Raw genomic sequence first — 22,964 nt, 5'->3', positions numbered from 1 at the left:
AACCCACTGAGCCACCCAGGTGCCCCTATTTTCAGTTTTAAACAACATGGATTTAATATAGTTCAACCACCTGGAATTAGGAGAGGGCATCAAATTTATATTTTATTTTCTATTCTTTGGTTATTGATTTTTCTTTTTAAAAAAATATCTATTTTGCCTTTGTCTTACTGCAAATGATGAATATATCTCAGTAAATCCTACTTTTTATTTCTGATTTTTAAAATCTGGCTTCTTAGAACTGTTGAGTATCTAATGAAGTTAGTTCTTCTTACCAACAAAGTCATGCCTTACTCTATATCATTATGGACTTCAACATCAGTGCTACTGTGTTAGATACCCTTATCACCCACCTTCAGAACTGTTCCTAATCGCAGTTCTTTATAATCTCTTCAGTCTTGAACTGCTGCTGATTTTGTTTCTCAGATGAACCTTTCTGAGATGATCAGGTCCTCTTTGTATACCACAGCATCTTTTTATTTTATGGTAACATTTATTAAATGATTATGCTAGGCACTCTGAGCAATTTACATGCATTCTCTCATTTAATCCTCCCGTCAGCTTTTGAGGTAGTACTATTATTTCCATAATATAAATAAGAAGACTGAACCTTACAAAGAACAAAATGTTTCTCTGAAACTAGAGGTTTAGAAAATGGAAGAGCAGGGATCAGAACCCAGATTGGTTTGATGCTGGAATATGAGTTCTTAATTCTGGATAAATAGCCAAAGAAGGAGATGGATTTTGACATGAAATTGGTTCTTTGGAAGGTATACTGAGACAAGGTATTTGGGGCAGGAGGGTCTTTTAGGCTGTTCTGAGGAATGTGTGCTTTTACCTAAGAACTATGGGGTACCAGTGAAGGGTATCAATGAGGAAGTGATACGAACCTTTAAAATACAAGTTTGACCACAGTGGAGGCAACTGACAAAGGAAATGGTAAATACAGGGAGACCCATCAGAAGCTATTTCCATAGTGCATATGAAGTAGATTACTGTGTAATGGACAAAGATGATGGAATGGAAATGGATTAAAGGAGTCAGATTCAAGGCATATTTAGGAGATAAAACCAACAGGTCTTGGCAACTGATTGGACATGGAGGGTGAGGGAGTGGAAGGAGTCAAGAATGACTCCATAGTATGAATTCTCTCATGCTGGGCAAGATGGGCACGCTGCCTGAAAGATTTTCTGCAATCCTTACATTCATAGGGTCTCTCTCCTGTATGAATTCTTTGATGTAGAGTAAGAGATCCACTATAGCTAAAGGCCTTCCCACAAATGTTACATTCATAAGGTTTCTCTCCAGTATGAATTCGCTTATGTTGAGCAAGGCCTGCATTCTGGCTAAATGTTTTCCTACATTCCTTGCACATATAAGGTTTTTCTCCAGTATGACTTCTCTGATGTTGTGCAAGTGACGAACTATTGCTAAAGGCCTTCCCACATTCAACACACTCATAGGGTTTCTCTCCAGTGTGAACCCTCTGATGTTGATCAAGGTATGCAATCTGGCTGAAGGCTTTCCTGCATACTTTGCATTCATAAGGTTTTTCTCCAGTATGAACTCTCTGATGTTGAGCAAGGTGTGCATATTGGCTGAAAGCTTTCCTACATTCCTTACATTCATACGGTCTCTCTCCAGTATGAATTCTCTGATGTACAATTAGGTATCCACGATGGCTAAAGGCTTTCCCACACACATTACATACATAGGGTTTCTCTCCTGTATGAATTCTCTGATGCTGAGCAAGAAATGAACCGTTACTGAAGGCTTTTCCACATTCAATACATTCAAAAGGTCTCTCTCCAGTATGAACTCTCTGATGTTGAGCCAGGTGTGCAATCTGACTGAAGGCTTTTTTACAGTCTTTACACTGATAAGGTCTCTCTCCAGTATGAACTCTCTGATGTTGAGCAAGGTGTGCATTCTGGCTGAAGGCTTTCCTACATTCTTTACATTCATAGGGTTTCTCACCAGTATGTATTCTCTTATGTTGAGCGAGGTTTGCACTTTGGCTGAAGGTTTTCCCACATTCAACACATGCATAGGGTTTCTCTCCAGTATGAATTCTCTGATGAAGAGTAAGGGATGAGCTCTGGTTGAAAACTTTCTCACATTCATTACATTTCAAAAGTTTCTTCTGTATATAGACTTTATGTTTCATTTCAACAGATTTTTTCCGGTAACTTCTCTTTTGTGGTTCATGCTTATGTACTCTTTCTTTGGTGGGAAAAGTCTTTTGTATATCAAATATTGCATCCTGATGGAAAGTTTGCCAAGATTTAGTATATTCATTACTTGGATCTTCAGTAAGGATTTCTTTATGAGTGATGATCAATTCTCTGGAATGTACTTCCTGACTTCCTGACTGGTTCTTAAGCCAGTTCTCACTTTTATAGTCTTCTCTCAAACTGCGGCAGTCAAGGCTGTAACTAAGATGGCTTCTTCCCATTTTCACTAGTTTGGACGTTTCTTCATAAATAACTTGCTTTGATGAAAACTCATTGTTTTCAAATGTATACTCCCAATCTAAAAGATATCAAGAAAACAAACGTCTTTTGTATTTGTTCATCAGAAGAGAAGAACTTCTAAAAGAAAAATTGGTGAATAAAATACATAAGAAGTTTGGGGATTTAACAGCTTTTGGATGCAGTCTAAAAAGTATGAGATTAGGGCACCTGTGTGGCTCAGTTGTTGAGCATCTGCCTTTGGCTCAGGTCGTGATCCCAGGGTCCTGGGTTTGAGCCCTGCATCAGGCTCCCTACTCTGTGGGGAGTCTGCTTCTCTCTCTCCCACTCCCCCTGCTTGTGTTGCCTCTCTCACTGTGTCTCTCTCTGTCAAATAAATAATAAGAATCCTTGAAATAAAATAAAACGTATGAGATTATAAAGAATGAAAAACTAAGAATTTGGATATAAATTAGAAACTGAAGAAGCTATTTAAAATCCCAATAATTTTTAATCTAATTTAATATTACAGTCTCCAAATACCCTTCCTTCCTTGCCTCAGGTTATATTTCATTCAAGCTAAGTTCATTATCTTTAAAAAGTCAATTTCATAAGGTCAGTGTGGCTGAAAAAAAAATTTCCATAAGATCCCCAAACCCAGAGATACACCAGGTACTATTATTTGCTTTAGGTTGTACATGCCAACTATGGCTAAACTTCTGTAGCTTAGAAAATGTCTTTTTTGGGGGCATATGGCTGGCTCAGTCAGTGGAGCATGTGTCTTTCTCTTGGGGTCATTAGTTCAAGCCCCAAATTGGGTGTGCAGCATACTTTTTAAAAAAAAAGTCTTCTTGGGCGCCTGCGTGGCTCAGTGGATTAAGCCTCTGCCTTCGGCTCAGGTTGTGATCCCAGGGTCCTGGGATCAAGTCCCGAATCAGGCTCTCTGCTCAGCGTGGAGCCTGTTTCCTCCTCTCTGCCTGCCTCTATGCCTGCTTGTCATCTCTGTCTGTCAAATAAATAAATAAAATCTTTTTTTAAAAAATTCTTCTTGTCAGGCATTTTCTATGTGATATATTTCAACAAAATGTAAATTTTTAAAAAATATTTTATTTATTTGAGAGAGCTAGTGAGCACAAGTTGGGGGAAGGGCAAAGGGAGAGGAAGAAGCAGACTCCCAACGGAGTGGGGACCTCAATGCAGGATTCCATCCCAAGACTCCAGGATCGGGACCTGAGCCAAAGGCAGATGTGTAACCAAATGAGCCACCCAGGTGCCCATGAAATGTAAATTTTCAGTTTTGACCCCAAGCTAAAATGCCTTCACATGAAAGTAATTTTATATAGGGTACCTGGGTGGCTTAGTCAGTTAAGTGTCCAACTCTTGATCTCAGCTCAGGTCTTGATCTCAGGGTTGTGAGTTCAAGCTCCACATTGGACTCTAGAGTGTGGAGCCTACTTACAAAAAGTAATTTTGTATCAAACTGCTTGATTTTATGAACCTGCCACAGGGCTTAACTTGCCACCTTCTTTCCATTCCCCAATCAAATCATGTATTCTGCTCAAGACTTTCCAGTGGTTTCTCACATTTATAATAAAACCAAAGTTCCTATTAATGATTTATAAAACAATGTAATGCATGAACATAAATGTAAAAACTTTAGTAAAATTACTGCAAATCAAATCCAGGAAAATATGAAAGTATAATTACTAAGAAGAGCTTATCCCAGGAATGCAAGATTGGTTTAATATGTGAAAGCCAGTGTAATTCACCACATTAACAGATTAAAGGTGGAAAATCATATGATTATTTCAATAGATGTAGAAAGAGTATTTGGCTAAATTCAACATCTGTTTATTATAAAACTTCTTAGCAAAACCAGGAATAGAAAACTTTGTCAAATTGATAAAGGGCAAAAACAAAACAAAACAAAAAAAAGCTGATAAAGGGCATCTATGAAACATCAACTTAATGGTGAAGGACTGAATGCATTTTCCCTTAAGATTGAGAATAATCCAAGTCTATCTACTCCTAATAATTCTTTTCAACGTTGTAGAAGATGGTCCTTGCTACTGCAGTAAGTCAAGGAAAAAAAACCTGTAAGATTAGAAAGGAAGAAATAAACTGTAGACAATAATCTATCAAGATCATAAGATATAAAGTTAATATAAAAATCAATTTACATTTTTGCATACTAGCAACAAGCAAGTGAAAAATGGAATTCTTAAGAATTCTATTTATAGGTTGCCTGGGTGGCTCAGTTGGTTAAGCCTCTGCCTTCAGCTCAGGTCATGATCCCAGGGTGCTGGGATCAAGCCCCACATCAGGCTTTCTGCTTTCCCCTCTCTCTCTGCCTGCCTCTCTGTCTTGTGATCTCTAGTTGTGATCTCTGTCAAATAAATAAATAAAATCTTTTAAAAAAATTACATAAAGAACTCTTAACAATTTGCTTATGAGAAAAACAAAACAATAAAACATGGGCAAGGGCACCTGGATGGCTTAGTGGGTTAAGCCTCTGACTTTGGCTCTGGTCGTGATCTCAGGGTCCTGGAATCAAGCCCCGCATCGGGCTCTATGCTCAGCAGGGAGCCTGCTTTCTCGTGCCCCCCCGCCCCACCGGCTCTCTGCCTACTTGTGATCACTGTCAAATAAATAAATCTTCTTAAAACATGGGCAAAAGATTTGAACACTTAATAAAAGATATGAATGGTCAATAAGCACATGAAAAGACATTCAACATTATGTCATCAGAGAATTGCATATAAAAACCACAATGAGATACCACAACACAACCATCAGAATGAGTAAAAGTAAAAACTGAAAATACAAAGGTGTGTAGATACAGAGGAAATGGAAGTCTCATACATTGCTGTTGGGGATGAAAATGGTACACTTTGGAAAACTGGCAGCTTCTTAGAAAGTTAAACCTATTCCTTTTGTATAACTCTTTGCACGTTCAGATATTTACCCAAGAGAAATGACAACATACATGCACTCAAAGTCCTATGTATGATAGCTTCACAGCAGCTTTATTTATAATAGCCAAAACCTGAAACAATCCAACTGCCCATGAACAGATGAAAGGAAACACAAAGCATGGGATGTCTACACAGTAGAATACTACTCAGCAATAAAATGCATAGAGTAGTCATACATGCAAAAATTTGGGTGATTTTCAAAATTATGAGTAAAATAAACCAGACACAACAATATATATTATATGAATCCATTTAGTTCATATGGAAACTAGTCTAAAATGACAAAGATCAGATTAGTGTTTGAAGCCAGGAGGACAAAAATGGACTGCAACGTGGCACAGGCGGTCTTTTGGGGGTGATGGAAATACTGTATTTCTTGACTGTGGTAATGGTTTCATGGGTGTATACAACAGTCAGAATTCATCACATTGTAGGAGTATATGGATGCAATTTACTACATGTAATAATTCCTTAATAAAGTTATTAAGAAAAAAATAGATGGAAACAAGAAAGGTAAGTAAAGATAGACTTCAATAACATAGGAATAGTAAAACTCATGTAATAGGCTCTTAACACTGAAAATAGAACTTAACCTTGGAACCTATGGAACATTTTACAGACACCAACTATATATTATGCCATACAAAATCCTTAAGTGTCAAAGAATTAATACTAGTCCTATTTGATCAAAATACATTAAAACCAGAAAAATTTCTTTTTTTTTAAGATTTATTTATTCATTCCACAGAAGGAGAGAGAGAGCATGTGAATATGAGAGGAGAAGGGGAGAGGGAGAGAGAGACACTCAGACTTCCCATTCAGCAGAGAGCCCCCACGCAGGGCTCAATCCCATGACTCTGAGATCATGACCCAAAATCAAGAGATGATGTTTAACTGACTGAGCCATCCAGGTGACCCCAGAAAACTTACTTTTAAACAACTCTTATGTAAAAGAGAATTTTTTAAAAAGTAAGTTATCTAGGAAACAGCAATAACAAAAGTAGTGAGTATTAGAGTATCTGGAGGACAGCTGAAGCTATATTTCAGAGGAAAATTCATAGCCCCTAATTAGTGAATAAGACAAGTAAACAAATAGATTACGCATTTGTTTCAGCAAAATGGAGAAAAAAAATAAACCTAAGAAAATGAGAATAATTGCATTAGGGAAAGCAGAAAATAAAGAATTGGAAAAGTGAATAATGGGGGCGCCTGGGTGGCTCAGTGGGTTAAGCCGCTGCCTTTGGCTCGGGTCATGATCTCGGGGTCCTAGGATCGAGTCCCGCATCGGGCTCTCTGCTCAGCGGGGAGCCTGCTTCCCTCTCTCTCTCTGCCTGCCTCTCTGTCTACTTGTGATCTCTCTCTGTCAAATAAATAAATAAAATAAAATCTTTAAAAAAAAAAGTGAATAATGGTAACACTAATAAATCCATAAAGCTGGATTTTAAAAATAAAATTAATGTCTAGCTTACCTAATAATTTTTTTAAAAAGAACAGCTATACAAAATAAAGTTGAAAACTATAGCTATAAAAAAAGAATTATAAGATTATATTCTTCAGATTCATGGAAATACATTTGATAACATAAATTAAGAGACAGTTATTTGGAAAAGTAAAAATTTGTAAAATTTCACCCAACACAGAAACTGTAAAGAGACTACTAGAGAGAACATTCAGAAAGTTGTCAAAGATCCACTTTCCCAAAAAGGCCCTCATGCCAGGTTTTATCTCAAACTGTAAAACTAAGTGATCTCATCCATTCATACTGGCATCTCTAAATCACTTTTTTCTTAGCCTGTCCCCATCTAGTGGCATGCTGTGTTTCTTCACTCAGAAGTTTCTCCATCTTGTAAAAATAAGTCTCATGTCCTAAGTCAAATTATCATCTTTCCCCCCTACCAGCATATTCTTTTTTCTATTAAACCATCTCACTTTCCAGTTACCCAGACTTGAAAATATAACTGGAAATTCTTTCTGTGATGGTTAATAAGCCTCTGAATAATCTTGAGAATTTAGCAGAATAATTTTCTCAAACACTAAATGAATCTTGGTAAAAGAATAAGTGAATGAATAGATGAATCAAACCTTCATTCTAAAAGGAATGAGTGACTGAAAATGAAAAAATAGACATTGCTGTGTCTAGATTTTTTAAAGTACGATGGAGCAACTTATGCAAAACTAAAAAGCAATAGCAAGCAGACACTGACATCTTGGACCCAGAGAATAGGAAAAGGTTATCAGAGAAGAACATAATTTGTGAGAGAATATATACAAGGAGAAAAAGTTAGGGAGATCATGCTAATGGCACCTCAGTGCTTCCTCCCAGGCCTTACGCCTTTAAGAAAAATTACCCAGGAGGGGCGCCTGGGTGGCTCAGTTGGTTGGACGACTGCCTTCGGCTCAGGTCATGATCATGGAGTCCCAGGATCGAGTCCCACATCGGGCTCCCAGCTCCATGGGGAGTCTGCTTCTCTCTCTGACCTTCTCCTCACTCATGCTCTCTCTCACTGTCTCTCTCTCAAATAAATAAATAAAATCTTTAAAAAAAAAAAAAAGAAAAAGAAAAATTACCCAGGAAACATCAATGATAAGCTGGAACCTCTCAGAACAGCTGACCTTTTCCTCACAATGGCCTCTTCTACCTTTCTAGTTCTTTCCCACTCACCAGGGCATGTGCCTCTTGTCCCCTCCTTCTTCACCATCCAGGGTTCTTTTCCTTGTTCCAATAATGAGATCACATCTGGCTTAGAAACTGAAACTCCTGCTTACAAGAAATAAAGGGGGAATTAGCTGGGCCTATAAGTTAGATCAAGGTGTTTGGTCATCAGGAAGTCAAGGGCATTATAGAAGGAAGCAGAGGGCAAGGTGAAGTATTCTGAAGAAAGGGGAAAGTGACGTCGTAACAACAGTTTAGTGAAGCTGCCAATTCTACAAACTCAGCCTATATTGGGAAGCACAAGAAAGGGTAACTTAGTGAAGTAAATCGGAGGCTTCCCAAACATTGGAAAGAAGCCCTATGTGTGGATTCTGAATTCTGGGGAAGCTCCTTACCCAGTGATACCAGGCTCCTATAGTTCTCCAACATCACCTTTCTGTACAAATTCCTCTGAGAAGGGTTCAGCCATTTCCACTCCTCTTGAGAGAAATCTACAGCCACATCCCCAAATGTCACCAAATCCTGAAATGACATGAATATATTCTTTTATGCTCAACTAGCCTTTTCACCTCAGAATGGCATAGTTTGAAGAGTTAATTTGTACTTTTGGAAAGAAATATTGCATATAGCAAAACTTTCTGGCAATATTTTAGGTTCTCTACATCACATGTCAAGCAATTTCTAAAATTTCTCTGTGCTTGGTTTTAATATTTTCTCATGGAAAGTATACTATTTCTAACATAGTCTCTATTGATGGGGAAAAGAGCAAATGAGCAAAATAATTGTTATTCATACTAAATGCTAATGCATTTCTCAATATAGAAAATCAGGATAGACTAGAGCAGTGAAGAAAGGCTTTAAGGAGTAGGCGGGAACATGAGTTTCACCCTGTAAGTTGTAGGTGGTCCAAACCTATATTTCCTGAGCTCTTCAATGGAATGGTTAATGTTCCAGCTGGATCAGTACATACATAAATATATTTGATGCTTGTAATACTGATTTCCTAAAACTAAACATACAGGTAATAAAAATTTAAGCAAGTTCTACAGTGATTTTGCAAAAATATAACTTAAATGAATATACGCCATAAGAGAACGACAGGGGCAGTAAGATTATCCAACAGCTCTTGCTAACCCCACTGAGTTTCAAAGACAGTTGGTAGCTGTAACAAAGATAAAATAATAGTAATTTTAAGCACTATTAGATAGTGAACATTTCAGATGTGATCATGAAGTACAACAAAAAATCCTCACAGCTCTCACTAGAGGAACATACCCAGTTGTGCAGGTCTCATATGTGAGTTTTTAAAATATTAAATTACAGTTCTCAAGTAATACTCCGTTGAATAAAGGATCTTTATAACCTGGAAGAAGACCTTGTCTGCTTCCTAAAAATTCAAAACGGGTGTTCTTCCGCATGAGGCACATCTGCTGCAGACTTCCTAGGGCTTTCATATGGTTTGCTTTACGCCGCTGTGGTGTGGCATGTCACAGAGCAGTGTGTGCTCCTTATCTGGGCTGATATACAGATGCAATTAACGGTACACATCTGAAGGGCTGAACTGGCTCGTTAAATCCTGAAACAATGCCACTGGTTGGTAAACAGCTACTGCACTGAGCCCTGCTAGTGACCATCACAGATCTCCCCACAACCCAGCAACTTAAGGGGGAATGCCCAGCACAGCAGCAGCCTCCAGTATCCCAGCTGGGGTAAGTTCTGGTGTGTGCCCTTGCCTCAGTGGTTATTGAATATGAACATCATTCCTATTAAGTGTGACTCTGCAGAGTAATGGTCCAATTGACAATGCATTTAAGCACATCAATGATTTTATGCAGAAACATTTTTAATGGAGAAAATGAGTTCATATGTGAATTGCTAGTACCCAAGTAATGGACAAAAATGTTTAAGGAGACTATAAGGGAAGCAGAAGTTTGCCTACAAGAAACATCAGTTACTTGCATCAGCTTGATCTCACATGCCTCCATCTCTAAAACACTTCTTAACACTGGGAAATACGGGAAGTGAGTAAAAGCTTCAAGGAAGGAAGGGAACATGAACTGAGTCTTAAAAGATGAAACTTGTCCTAGACAAGGCTAGCTACTGTCAGTCATCAATTCCATTAAAACTCAAACACTTCAGTATAAACTAGTATTTTGTGCAAACAAAAATGCTCTACACACATTTCCTCAGTAAACAGAGACGAGGCAGCTTTTGCTAGCTGAAGTCCTTAAAAAACCTTGTTTAGCTTCACACACAAACTAATGGATTCCAGGTTTCAACTGTCTGATTGACCTTTTCCTCTTAGCCATTCAATGGGACTTGAATATCTTTAAAATGTTTTAGTATTTATTTTTATTTGATAAAACAGGAATTTCATACAATTTATAATCATTAAGGAAACTTAAATAATGTCCAGTATTTCTACCCTCAGTGATTTTTCCTTTTTATAAAGTGCAAGTCCTCCATCCCAACATCTACCCACCATGTCACCCTTCTTCCTAGAAACAATAAAAATTTACAGCTAGTATATATTTGTTCGAATATTTCCTTATACAGACATGTCGATGATTATCTATCCATGTTCATTATAACATCACTTATGTTAAGTGGATAACATTACGTGGTATAAATAGGCCATTATCTTTACTAACTCCCTGTTTATTTTCATTTACATGAATCTGAATTTTTCACTATGATGTGAGAACAGTGATGCACACTATTTTTAAATATTTTAAATGTTACAGTGCAGTTCTCATATAATACAACTGTATGAATTAAAGACTCAACAGAAGTCTCTGTTTCCTTAAAATAAATCCAAGGAGGTATTCTCTCCACTGAGACTAGGATTTCCCAAACTTACTTGACCTCAGAAAAAATTTTAAATTACACTTTTTGATCTAGCAAGACTAGGAGCTAATGAAAAGATAACTCAGTCTGGGACTAAAGTGTTGACCTGCAAAGAAATACTACTTGTTCTTCGAGTAGAAGGAAATGGACATGAAAATCAAGAAAAAATCAAGAGCCTCAAAGGAATAACTATAAATATAATATCTACTACTACTACTAAGTTGGAGTTAAACCACTATTGAGGTCTTTTTTTGTCCAGGAAAGTAGTAAGGATACTAATTATAGAAGGAAGATTACAGAAGGAAGAAAGAAAGAAAGAAGATAATTACATAATTAGAAATGGGTATGGGGCGCCTGGGTAGCTCAGTGGGTTAAGCTGCTGCCTTCGGCTCAGGTCATGATCTCAGGGTCCTGGGATCGAGTCCCGCATCGGGCTCTCTGCTCAGCAGGGAGCCTGCTTCTCTCTCTCTCTCTGCCTGCCTCTCCATCTACTTGTGATTTCTCTCTGTCAAATAAATAAATAAAATCTTTAAAAAAAAAAAAAAGAAATGGGTAGGGCGCCTGGGTGGCTCAGTGGGTTAAAGCCTCTGCCTTGGCTCAGGTCATGATTCCAGGGTCTGGGGATAGAGCCCCACATCCAGCTCTCTGCTCAGTAGGGAGCCTGCTTCCTCCTCTCTCTGACTGCCTCTCTGCCTACTTGTAATCTCAGTCTGTCAAATAAATAAATAAAATCTTAAAAAGAAAAAGAAATGGGTAAATATCCTATAGTGGCCACTTAAAGAATAATAATGTGTAATTAATAAGATAAGGAGAAAGTACTTGATTTATCAAAAGAAGGCAAACAAGGAGAAATAAAGGAACAAAGAAGAGATGGAGTAAGTAGAAAACAAACGGCAATATGACGGGCTTAAATATGTCAGTAATTACATTAAATGAAAATGTACTAAACACTCATTAAAAGACAAAGATTCTCAGACTGGATTTCTTTATAAATCAATGTTTTGATGAAGACATGGGATTTGGGGAGGCACATGGAACCACGGAAGGCACATGGCCACTCAAGTGCCTTCCTGTGAGTACAGAGAATCATGGCCGGCACAGAGCTGAGAGGCACACAGCTGACAACCAAGAAAGTGGTGTTTATAGAGATACCCTTTAAATATAATCTTTAGAAATGAGAGGCTTTCAAAAACTGTGTGTTGCAAGGATCCTTGGACTTAATAAAAATGCAGTTTCCTGGGCCTCACCATCAGAGCCTGATTCATAAGGTCTGGGGAGGGGTCCCAGAAACGGCATTTGGGCTGATGGGCTCTGTCTGTTCTACAGGTCATACCCTCTGCTTTCTGCTTTTTCCATTACCAATTTTGCAGCAGGAAAAAAGAAGTAGCTGGCTCTTACCTCTCTGATCATACTCACAGATGAGGAACTCACAGTCTTGTTCCTTTATGTATTAGTTTGACGAATATTTCCTGAATGCCTACTACCTACAGCGTTCCAAGCACTGGGAATGCAAAGGTAAAACAAAATGCAGTTCCTCTTTTTGTGGAGTTAAGATTCTAACAGAGGAGAAAGACATTAAACATCAGGTGATACAATGTCAGGTAGTGACACTGTGACAAAAAACCAGGGTGACTGAGAGTGAAGCGTGTTTGTTTTAGATGAGGTAGATGGTCAAGGTAAACCTCAGTGAAGCGTAATGTTTAAAAAACAATCTAAAGGTGAGAATAAACCATGTCCAGATGTAAGGGAAGAGAATTACAAAAGAGGGAGGAGCAGATGCAAAGGTCCAGAGACAGGCAAGAGCTTGTGTGCGGAACAGCAAGCTGACCAGTGTGACTGGAGCACAGGAAGGTGAAGACCTGGAGAACACGAGGTCTGGGGTAGCCAAGAGGGGGATCACGCAGGGCCTTGTAGACTGTAGAGAGAACATTGGGAAGCCAGTGAGGGTTCCAGGCAAAGGGAAATGATATACCCCATCACTGTTCCCCGGTTCTCCATTATTTTCTACGCACCCTTCAAATCATCATTCATCAGCCTCTATTTACGCTGACTTTCAACATATGTTACAACTGCCTACATCTGATACAATCACTAGCGACTTAGGTGTGTAATTTTCCTCCCTTGGCCTGTCTTTCCTCATCTGTAAAATGAATGACTTGGACAAGATCACCCAAAACTTGGCATATGTTTTTTTTTCAAGATTTTATTTATTTATTTGATAGAGACATAGCGAGAGAGTGAACACAAGCAGGGGGAGTGGGAGAGGGAGAAGCAGGCTTCCTGCTGAGCAGAAAGCCTGATGCGGGCCTCCATCCCAGGACCCTGGGATCATGACTTGAGCCGAAGGCAGATGCTTAACGACTGAGGCACCCAGGCGCCCCTGGCATATATTATTTTATATTCACCTGGCTCTGTTATTTTATTAGCCTAGATGTATGCTGCCCAATACACAATACTAGCCAAATAGTGGCTATTTAAATTTAAATCAATTAACGTTAAAGAAATAAGGGAAATTGAGTGTGGTATATATTCTCTACTATTCACTATTTTTCTGGAATTTAAAAGTATTCTAAAATAAAAATTCATTGAAAAAAAATTAATGTTAAAGATTGAGTTCCTCAGTCACACTAGTATATTCAAGTGTTCCATAGCCACAGGTAGCTAGTGGCTACCGTATGGGACAGTGCAGATATAGAACATTACTGTCATCAATCATCACAGGAAGTTTTTTTTTTCCTTTTTTAAAGATTTTATTTATTTATTAGAGAGACAGCACTGAGCTGGGAGGAGAGGGAGAAGCAGGTTCCCCTCAAGCAAGGACTCAATGCGGGGCTCGATCCTAGGACCCTGGAATCATGATCTGAGCTGAAGGCGGACACTTAACCGACTGAGCTGCCCACACATCCCTTACCATAGGAAGTGCTGCTGGACAGTGTTGCTCTAGTGGATTTCTGCTTCTGGTTCATCTTCCTCTTTATAGTCATTCTCTATATTTTCATCTAGCAGTTCATATGGCTTTACTTTTTACATTTAACCTATAGAATGTATTTAACCTCAAATTGAGAGGTAGAAATCTTATTTCTAAATGAATAATCCATTCTGTCTCCACTGATTAAAAATAATATCACAGGAACACTTGGGTGGCTCAGTCAGTTAGGCATCTGTCTTCGGCTCGGGTCATGATCCCAGGGTCCTGGGATGAGGCCCACATCAGGATCCTTGCTTGGTGGGGAGCCTGCTTCTCCCTCTGCCTGCTGCTCCCCCTGCTTGTGCTCTCCCTCTCTGACAAATTAAAACTTAAGAAAAAAAAGAATAAAATAACATCACTTACATTATCATATAATAAACAAACTAGTAGACATTAAACTCCATGAAAACAAAGACTGTGTTTATTTCCAGCATGTAGTATATAGCAGTAAGTCTTTAATAACTCTATATTCAGTGAATGAATAAATATTTTCCATTCTTATTTACACTTGTGTTTATTTCTAGACATTAGATATTGATCTTCTCATTTATTTCTTCTGGCTCCCATTCCATACTATTTGTTATTTCATTATAGATGTATGCAGCTATTTTAAAATGTAGATTCAAATACTCTCTCCTATTCTCATTTTTTCAAAAGAAAATCCTATTTTTCCATAAATAATTCCACTAATATTAACTGGATGACCCAGAATGTCCACTAATAACTCAGAACGGCCTGTAACAGGACCTTACCACTCCCATAGAACCTTATTCTTCAGAGCTGATGGAGTGCCCTACATGACCCACACTTTAAAACTCAAAACCCAACACACACTACTCTTCAAAATCACCTTGAGCAAGAGATCTTGTCATGCACCGTGACTAAGATAGCCCAACAGCCCTTGTCTTGTCTTGCCTTCCTCTCAAACCTAGGTCTGTGAAAAAGCTCTAAGCTAATGACCACGTCAAAATGTACCCTGACCTCTGTGAGTCAAACTCCTTACGTAGAAGACTCTCCTATCCCACCAAGGAATGCATTTTTGCTTCTGAGAGCTTCTAACAGAACACCTAACCTGCAGGAGTGCTCAACTGTTTCTTGAATGAAGATGAAAATGCTGAGGAAAAAAGGACCTCCTCACTGGGGACCACGTTTTACTGGATTGGGAGAACATAAGTACAAGGTCACTGAATAAATGCAGCTTTGTTAGCTGGGAAATTTCAGAAGAAAAGCATGTTTCTATGAAACCTGAAAAACAAAGCACCTCAGGGAGAAGAAATCCTCCCTTACCTTGGACATGGCTTTAAGAATTTAAGAATTTATGACAGCTCCTCTGTCCTACTTCACGCTCCTCACTGGAAGGGCAGTGCCTGGAAAAATAAGGCTGGAGAGGTAGAAAGAAACCATAAATGGCACTATCAAGTCAGCATTATTTCCCCCCTTCATACAGGAAAGGTGTCTGTCAGTGAAATTACTGAAATTATTGAAGGCTCCCTGGTAGTTAGTGAGCCCAATTGGAATCCAGGTCTGACTTTTTAGTCTTCCCACCCGATAATGATCGTAAAAGAGAATATGCTACCACCCTTATTTCAAAATAAGATAAAGCTACAAACAATGCCTCAGAGAAAGCATCTTTACACAGAGCAGGCATCAGAGGGATCCTTTGGTCTGGACGACAGTGGGCCAAAGACCCGGAACACTGCTTGCCGTCCTGATTTATGACATACGGCACCTGGAAACCAATCTCTTAACTTTTCTGAGCAGTTTCCTCAAGAAGAGATGAGGGAGGGGACTATGCATTAACAGTCACTGAAACTCCTCAAGAGTTGTTTTCCGCTAAACCTCGCTACCTTGAAGAGCGAAGCAATTATCTCAAAAGCCGTGTAATGCTAAGAACCGCCAGGTCTGGGGATCAGAACACCTGCCCTCGGCTACCGTCTACCGCGCACTAGCTCTGCAACCTGCATGACCCAGTAACCGCTCCAAACCTGTTTCCTCTTCGGTGAAATGGTACCTGCTCCCATCCGTTCCTGGGAGGACCCTGAGACGGTCCACAGGAGGCATTTAGCATAGTGGTGGGCATAGCTTGGCGCTCGGCACCAGGAGTCATGCCTGTTCATGGACAGCACACAGTAGGTGGGCTGTCCAAGAACATACATGAAGAGTCTAGGAGAGGAAAGGAAAGATCTTCCTTCCGTGCCACAGAAGGCTGGAGACTGCTCGCCGGCCCTCCAGACCCGGAGTGGGGGCTCCCCCTCTCCTTCCCTACCCGAGCGTTCCCCTTCATCTCAGGCCCTCTCAGGCTCTCCTGCCCGACACAGTCTCCCCGCTCGGAGCACCCTTGCCTCCCCAAGCACCCGCCCCGCCCCCCGACCCCGCCGAAGCCACACAGTCTTCGGGCGGGCAGCTCTCCCGGCAGCCTGGCACCCGTGCACGCCCGGTGGGTCGCACTGTCACAGCAACATAAGGTCCCAGAGCCTCACGCCGTCTCACATGGCCGGCCACACCGCCGCACACTCACCGTCACTGTCATGGTCACAGACGTTCGCACAATCACACACAGGGGCACGCACACGGTGACAAGGTTTCACACACGGCGACACGGTCTCCCACGGTCCCAGGCCCCCTCGTACGCTCGCTCAGCCCCGCAGGCCTGCCGGGGCGCGCGCTTGCCCCCGGCGTCCTCACCGCCTCCTCCCCGCGGGTCGGCACCTCACTCCGCACCGGCGGCAGCCGGGAGCCCAGCGCCCCGCGGGCCGGGGCGGGGCCTCGCTCTCGGCCGGACGGGCAGGCTCACAAAGGGGCCGAGGTGCTCGGGCGGGCAGCGGAGCCGGCCGCAGGGGCCACTGGGAAGTGGAGTCCGGGCCGGGCGCGGCGCAGGGCATCCTGGGACTGCCCTCCGTGGGGCCCGGCGGGCGGTTCCTGCTCCTGCCCCCGAGTCGTGCGGCGCGCTCTCCAAGCCCCGGGCCTCCGAACCCAGACACAGAGCTGGCTCAGTCCGGCCTGAACAACCGGGTGCGCAGGCGCAGCGAGCCCGGTTCCCGAAGGCACCCAAGCGGGGTGCAGGGGGGGGTGCGCATGCGCGGTGGTCGGGGCCGCTGGTTGCGCTGTGAGCAGGAGGCTGGCGGCGCCTGTTAGTCCCGCGGGGCGCGCAGCAAGGGGCTCCCCAGGGGGTGTGTGCGGGTGGGCGGGAGCGCGGCTTGCCGGGGTCTCGTGCCCTTCGTTCCTTTTCTGGCTTTCTTGTCTCACCATTCACTTATTGAGCACCGACTGTGTGCCAGGCATGTTGCAGGCGCTGGGGCGGAGAAGAGCCCCCACCCTTCTGCGGCGGGAGGAATTCGCTGGAGAGCTACAGACGCGGAAGGACAGGTGCTCTAACGGAAAGCGGCGGGCTTCCGTCGTTCGGTCCGCTCTGCCCCAGCCGCGCGCCTGTTGGGGCCTCGGCCGTGCCGAAGTCGGGTTCCGCGCCTCAGGGCTTCCGCCGCAGCCACCGACGGCGAGGAGCCCATGCGATGACAGTTTCCAGCGAGGAGGTTTATAAACGCGGATGGTTGTCGGGAGATTCCCTGAAACGTGAACAGTTGCAGAACGACGGGCGCAGACAGCACGGCCGCGAGCGGAAGGAGGGTCTACGGGTTTGAGCACTGTCCCGCTTCATCAAAACCGTGCAGCGAGGAGGCCGTACCTCAAAGTGCTGTGGGTCCTGTAGGGTTTTTAATATTTTATTTATTTGACAGAGATCACAAGTAGGCAGAGAGGTAGGCGCGGGGGGGGTGGGGAAGCATGCTCCCTGCTGAACAGAGAGCCCCATGCGGGGCTTGAGATCATGACCTGAGCCGAAGGCAGCGGCTTTAACCCACTGAGCCACCCAGGCGCCCCGGGTCCTCTAAAGGAGGAACGGGAGCTGTTGCGTTGCACTAAGACGGCGACACTGGGAAACTGTTCCTGTGTAAAAAGTAGAAGGAACACAAGGAAAATTGCAGTTGGTTTTGTGTTTGAGTTTTGAAGTTCTGATGATCTCCCCGCTTGCCGTTTCAGGCCATACAAGACAAACCTTATGTAAGTGAAGAGGTATCAATTTCCAGGTTTTTGCAGCCGTTTCTACATTTCACAAGTGTATAGAGATTGGGTATCTTTAGCCTGAAAGCGTGTGGTAACATTTTTCTTTTCAGCTATTATCTCTTAAGTTTCTTTTGTTGGCAGAACTCTCTATGAATCCTGGCGGTGGTCACTAAGTGAATCAAATTTACTTTGATATATATAAGATACAGTTTCCAATTTCAAATTTATAATCAACACACATGTCTGCCCAGCATCTAAGTTTAATGTCATAAACTACATAATCTTCGGAAGTAGAAATACAGAATCCTCAGAGACAGAAGGACCCATTTAGGGGCGCCTGGGTGGCTCAGTGGGTTAAAGCCTCTGCCTTTGGCTCAGGTCATGATCCCGGGGTCCTGGGATCGAGCCCCGCATCAGGCTTTCTGCTCCGCGGGGAGCCTGCTTCCTCCTCTCTCTCTCTGCCTGCCTTTCTGCCTACTTGTGATTTCTCTGTCTGTCAAATAAATAAATAAAATCTTTAAAAAAATTAAAAAAGGACCCATTTATTTTGCCTTCAGTTGTCACAATGAAGATGGAATCCATTTATTTTTTCATTGGTTAGTACTGGAGCAAGTTTAAATATGGTCTATTTTAATTTTTTAAGAAGCAGGGGGTTAAACTTCTTCTTCTTCTTCTTCTTTTTTTTTTTTTCTTTTTTGGCTATGGATGTGTAATGGCTCCAGCACTATTTGTTGTAAAGGCTAACCTTCCTCCATTAAATTGCTTTTGTACCTTCATCAGAAATCGGCTCAGGGGTGCCTGGGGTAGCTCAGTTGGCTAAATGTCCCGTTCTTGATTTCAGCTCAGGTCACAATCTTAGGGTTGTGAGATGAGACTGCTTAAAATTATCTCTCCCTCTCCCTCTTCCTCTGCCCCTCCTTCCCTGGTTTCTCTCTGTCTTTAAAAAAAAGGAAAAGAAAATAAAGAAGGAAGAAAGAAAAGAGAAAAAAGAAAAAAGTTCAGGTATCTAACAAGGACTTATATCCCAGAATATGAAAAGAACACAACTGACTAACACAAATAATTTAAAAATGGACAAAGGATTTGAATAGATATTTCTCCAAAGAAGATACACAAATGCTCCATAAGCACATGAAGAGGGACTCAACATCCATTGCCCTTGAGAAATACAAATCAAAACCACAATGGCACACCACTTACCACCCACTGGGATGGCTAGAATCAAAGTTAAATAACAAGTGTTGGTAAAGATGGGGAGAAATTTAACCCTCACAGTGTTAACGATGGGAATATGATGCAGCTACTTTGAAAAACATTCTAGAAGTTCCACATAAAGTTAAGCATACAGTTAACCCTATGATCCCAGCAATTTCAGTCCTATGTACATACCTAAGGAAAAATGAAAACTTACATACATGCAAAAGTTAGTACAGAAATGTTCATAGCATCGTTATTCATAGTTGGCAGAGTGTAAACCACCCAAGTGCTTGTTACTACTCACCCATAAAAAGTGATAAAAGCAATGTAGTGCCAGTATACATGCCACATGGATGAACCTTGAAAACTACACTATGTGAGAGAAACCAGTCACAAAGGACCACATATTGTATGAGTCTACTTATAGGAAATAACTAGAATATGCAAATTCATTAAGACAAAGTATTTTAGTGGTTGCTTAGAGCTGATGGGAGGAGATAAAGAATGACCACTAATGGATACAGATTTCTTTTTGTGATGAATGACAAAAATACTTTTAAGTTAGACTATGGTGAGTTGTACAACCCTATGAATATAATTAAAAAAACATTAAATTGTACACTTCAAAGAGGTTGCATGGTGTGTGAATTGTATCTCAACACAATTGCTAAGAATTGTTAAACATTATTAAAATTGTTAAAAATTAGTTGAGGGGTGCCTGGGTGGCTCAGTCAGTTAAACGTCCCATTACTTTTTTTTTTTCAAGTTTTTTTTTTTGGGAAGATTTTATTTATTTATTTAACAGACAGAGATCACAAGTAGGCAGAGAGGCAGGCAGAGAGAGAGAGAGAGGAAGAGAAGCAGGCTTCCCGCTGAGTTGAGAGCCCAATGCGGGGCTGGATGCGGGGCTCAATCCCAGAACCCTGGGATCATGACCTGAGCTGAAGGCAGAGGATTTAACCCACTTAGCCACCCAGGCACCCCTAGATGTCCCATTCTTGATTTCGGCTCAAGTCATGACCTCAGTTGTGGGATCAAGCCCGGCAAGGGTCTCCGCACTGGACGTGGAGCCTGTTTAGGATTCTCTCTGCCTCTCCCCCTGCCCCTGCCCGGCTTGCACCTGTGTGCACTCCCTCTCTCTCTCTCAAAGAAAAATAGTAACTGAAAATAAAAATTAGTTGGGTATATTTGTGTGGGCTCACTTCTGGATTCTCTTCTGTTCCCTTGACCTACGTTTATATCCCTTGGTCTCTGCTACCTGATCTTGATTACATGTCTGTTTACACATTGTCTTGCACCAGTGGGGTTAAGTATTGGTGTTGGGTAATTTCTCCTACTTTGTTCTTCTTTGCCAAAATTATTTTAGCTATTTTAGAGCATGATTTTCCATGTGAATTTTAGAAAAAGCTTATCTATGTCTACGAAAGACCTTGCTTTTATTTCCTTCTACTTGGTTTGGGTTCATTTTTGCTCTCCCAGTTTCTTGATGTAGAAACTTAGAATAATGACTTGAGACCTTTCTTTATTTCTAATGTAAGCATTTAGTGCTATAAATCTCCCTCTTAGCACTGCTTTAAATCCATCAAACATACTTTGTTAAGTTATTGTAAAGACAACCTACACTCTTCCTCTTGTGTTTCTCCTTTACTACTCATCTTAGTATCCTGACACCAGAAATGTGAGGGCTTTTCTCCCCCCAACACCAAGCAATTCTGCAACACCAGCTGAATGCCCTAAAATGTAGCTCAATTCTGACCCAATGTGCCTGAGTTTAGCATCACAACGCACAGATTAAGGGCTCAAGTCCCAGTTATAACCAATGCTTCTGACCAATGAGCTATAATTAGAGGTTCCCATGACCCCCTTCGAAAGTTTGATTAATCTGTTAGAATGGCTTACAGAGTCAGAAGTTTACTTACTATTTATCCATTTATTATAAGAAGATACAGTAAAGGATACAGATATTTCCAGATGAAGGGATGCATAGGGTACAGTATACAGAAAAGGCCCTTTTCCTGGTATATGACAGCGCATTTCCCTGTGCCCTCACATGGTAGAAAGGACAAGGGAGATTTCCAGGGCCTCTGTTCTAAGTGCACTAAACCCATTCATGAGGGCTCTGCAGAGTGATTTCATAGTCTCCCAAAGGCCCTCCTCCTGATACAACCACAATGGGAATTAGCTTTCAACACATGAATTTTAAGGGCCATAAACATTCAGTCTATAGCACTGATGAAATGCGTTCTGTTCACCAGGAAAGAAAACCTCTATATGGAAAGTAAACTCAGCGGGTTTGGTGTATGAGGCAGAGCGGAGTTCAGGATGCCACTCAAGTTTCTAGTGTGAATAGGCAGTGATGGCAGGTGGTTTAGTTGCACAACTCTATAAGTCTGGTTAAAACACGTACAGTTTGGGGCACCTAGTAGCTCAGTCAGTTGAGCACATCCGTGATCTCAGGGTCAGGTCGTGATCTCAGGGTCATGAGATTGAACCTTCCATCAGGCTCTATGTTCAGCAGGGAGTCTGCATGAGATCCTTTCCCTCTGCCCCTTCTCCTGCTCCTCTATCTCTAATAAATGAATAAATCTTAGAAAAGACACAACATACACACAGCTTTCTGAAATAAGGTCACGAAATCATAGAGTGAATAGGGAGAGAGGGAGAGAGAGAATTTTAAGCAGGCTCCATGCCCAGCTCAACCAACTGAGCCATGCACATGTCCCTACTCATTCTTTTAAAAGAGCCATGTAGTATGTACAATTATTTATAGACTGTGAGGAAAACTTTAATAAATCTTCAAAGTACAAATATTACAGATAACATTGATTCATCACACTTTACAGCATAACAAATTGCAAACAATGTATGCATTTTTAGATATCCACATAACGTTCTACAGAAAAATAAAGAACAATTATAATTTACAGTATGAAAACAACTTCTGAGCATAATAAAAGGTAGAATAAATGAAAAACATCTGTTGGCCTCAGTACATAATAGAAACTAGCTACATGATAAGAGTATTTTCTATTTAAGATTCTATCCCAGACACTGCCCCTAAAATGATACTCAATATTTCCACTTGTGTGTCTCACAGTCATTTCAATCTATCACATTCCTAACCACCCATTCTTACCTCCAAAGATGCACCCCTCTCGGGTGTTCTATCTCAGTTAAGCACATTCGTTCTTCCTGTTACTCAGCTCAGAGATTCCTCGCATTATCTTTCACTTCTCCTGTTTCTCCTGCTATTTCACCCAATAAACCAGCCAATCCTGTCACTCCACCATTAAAATATACACAAAATCCGGGGGCACCTGGGTGGCTCAGTCGCTAAGCATCTGCCTTTGGTTCAGGTCATGATCTCAGGGTCCGGGGATGGAGCCTGCTTCTCCCTCCCCCTCCTCCCCTGCTCTCTCTCTCACAGATGAATAAAATCTTTTAAGTATATATATATATATATATATATATATATATATATATATATTTGTGTGTGTGTGTGTATATATATATATATATATACAAACCCTTTCTCCTTATCCTCTGGTGCCATTCTGTTCCCAGATTAGGCCGAGGTGGACATTCAGCAGAAGAGGGAGATGGTGGGCCTGGATCCACAGTCACTTATGGGAAATGTAGTCCTTACCCCACAAGTCAGGACTAGCTGAGAAGGCAACTCAGTTCATCTACCTGCGATCGATCTGAGTCCAGTCTGGCCACGCCAGCTGGCTACTGAACCCACCCCTGGTTGGGGACCTGCAGCATGTTGCGGCTTTGTGTCCCAGCTCGTATTTGCTCCCAGTGAGGTCGTCCCTCTG

General features: G+C 41.5%; 1 protein-coding gene across 6 annotated transcripts; it reads right to left on the bottom strand.

The window, feature by feature from the left end:
• Window positions 1-523: 523 nt before the first annotated feature.
• Window positions 524-16,635, bottom strand: ZNF583 (zinc finger protein 583). Of its 6 annotated transcripts, none has more exons than XM_044257534.1 (5): window positions 16,576-16,635; window positions 15,178-15,271; window positions 8,471-8,597; window positions 8,085-8,183; window positions 524-2,529 (listed from the first exon to the last, which is right to left on the bottom strand). In XM_044257534.1, the coding sequence occupies exons 2-5, from the start codon at window positions 15,184-15,186 to the stop codon at window positions 1,055-1,057; spliced, it is 1,710 nt and encodes a 569-aa protein (XP_044113469.1). In that variant the 5' UTR covers window positions 15,187-15,271; window positions 16,576-16,635; the 3' UTR covers window positions 524-1,054. The 6 variants fall into 6 exon arrangements, with proteins under 6 accessions (XP_044113469.1, XP_044113470.1, XP_044113465.1 ...); XM_044257535.1 differs by lacking the exon at window positions 16,576-16,635 and adding an exon at window positions 16,521-16,571; XM_044257530.1 differs by lacking the exon at window positions 16,576-16,635 and adding an exon at window positions 16,409-16,507.
• Window positions 16,636-22,964: the final 6,329 nt, after the last annotated feature.

Source organism: Neovison vison, chromosome 7 (genome assembly GCF_020171115.1).
Source record: "Neovison vison isolate M4711 chromosome 7, ASM_NN_V1, whole genome shotgun sequence".
Taxonomy (NCBI): Eukaryota; Metazoa; Chordata; class Mammalia; order Carnivora; family Mustelidae; genus Neogale; species Neogale vison.
Note: the sequence above shows the minus strand (reverse complement) of the source record. Positions and strands in the feature narration are given on the sequence as shown.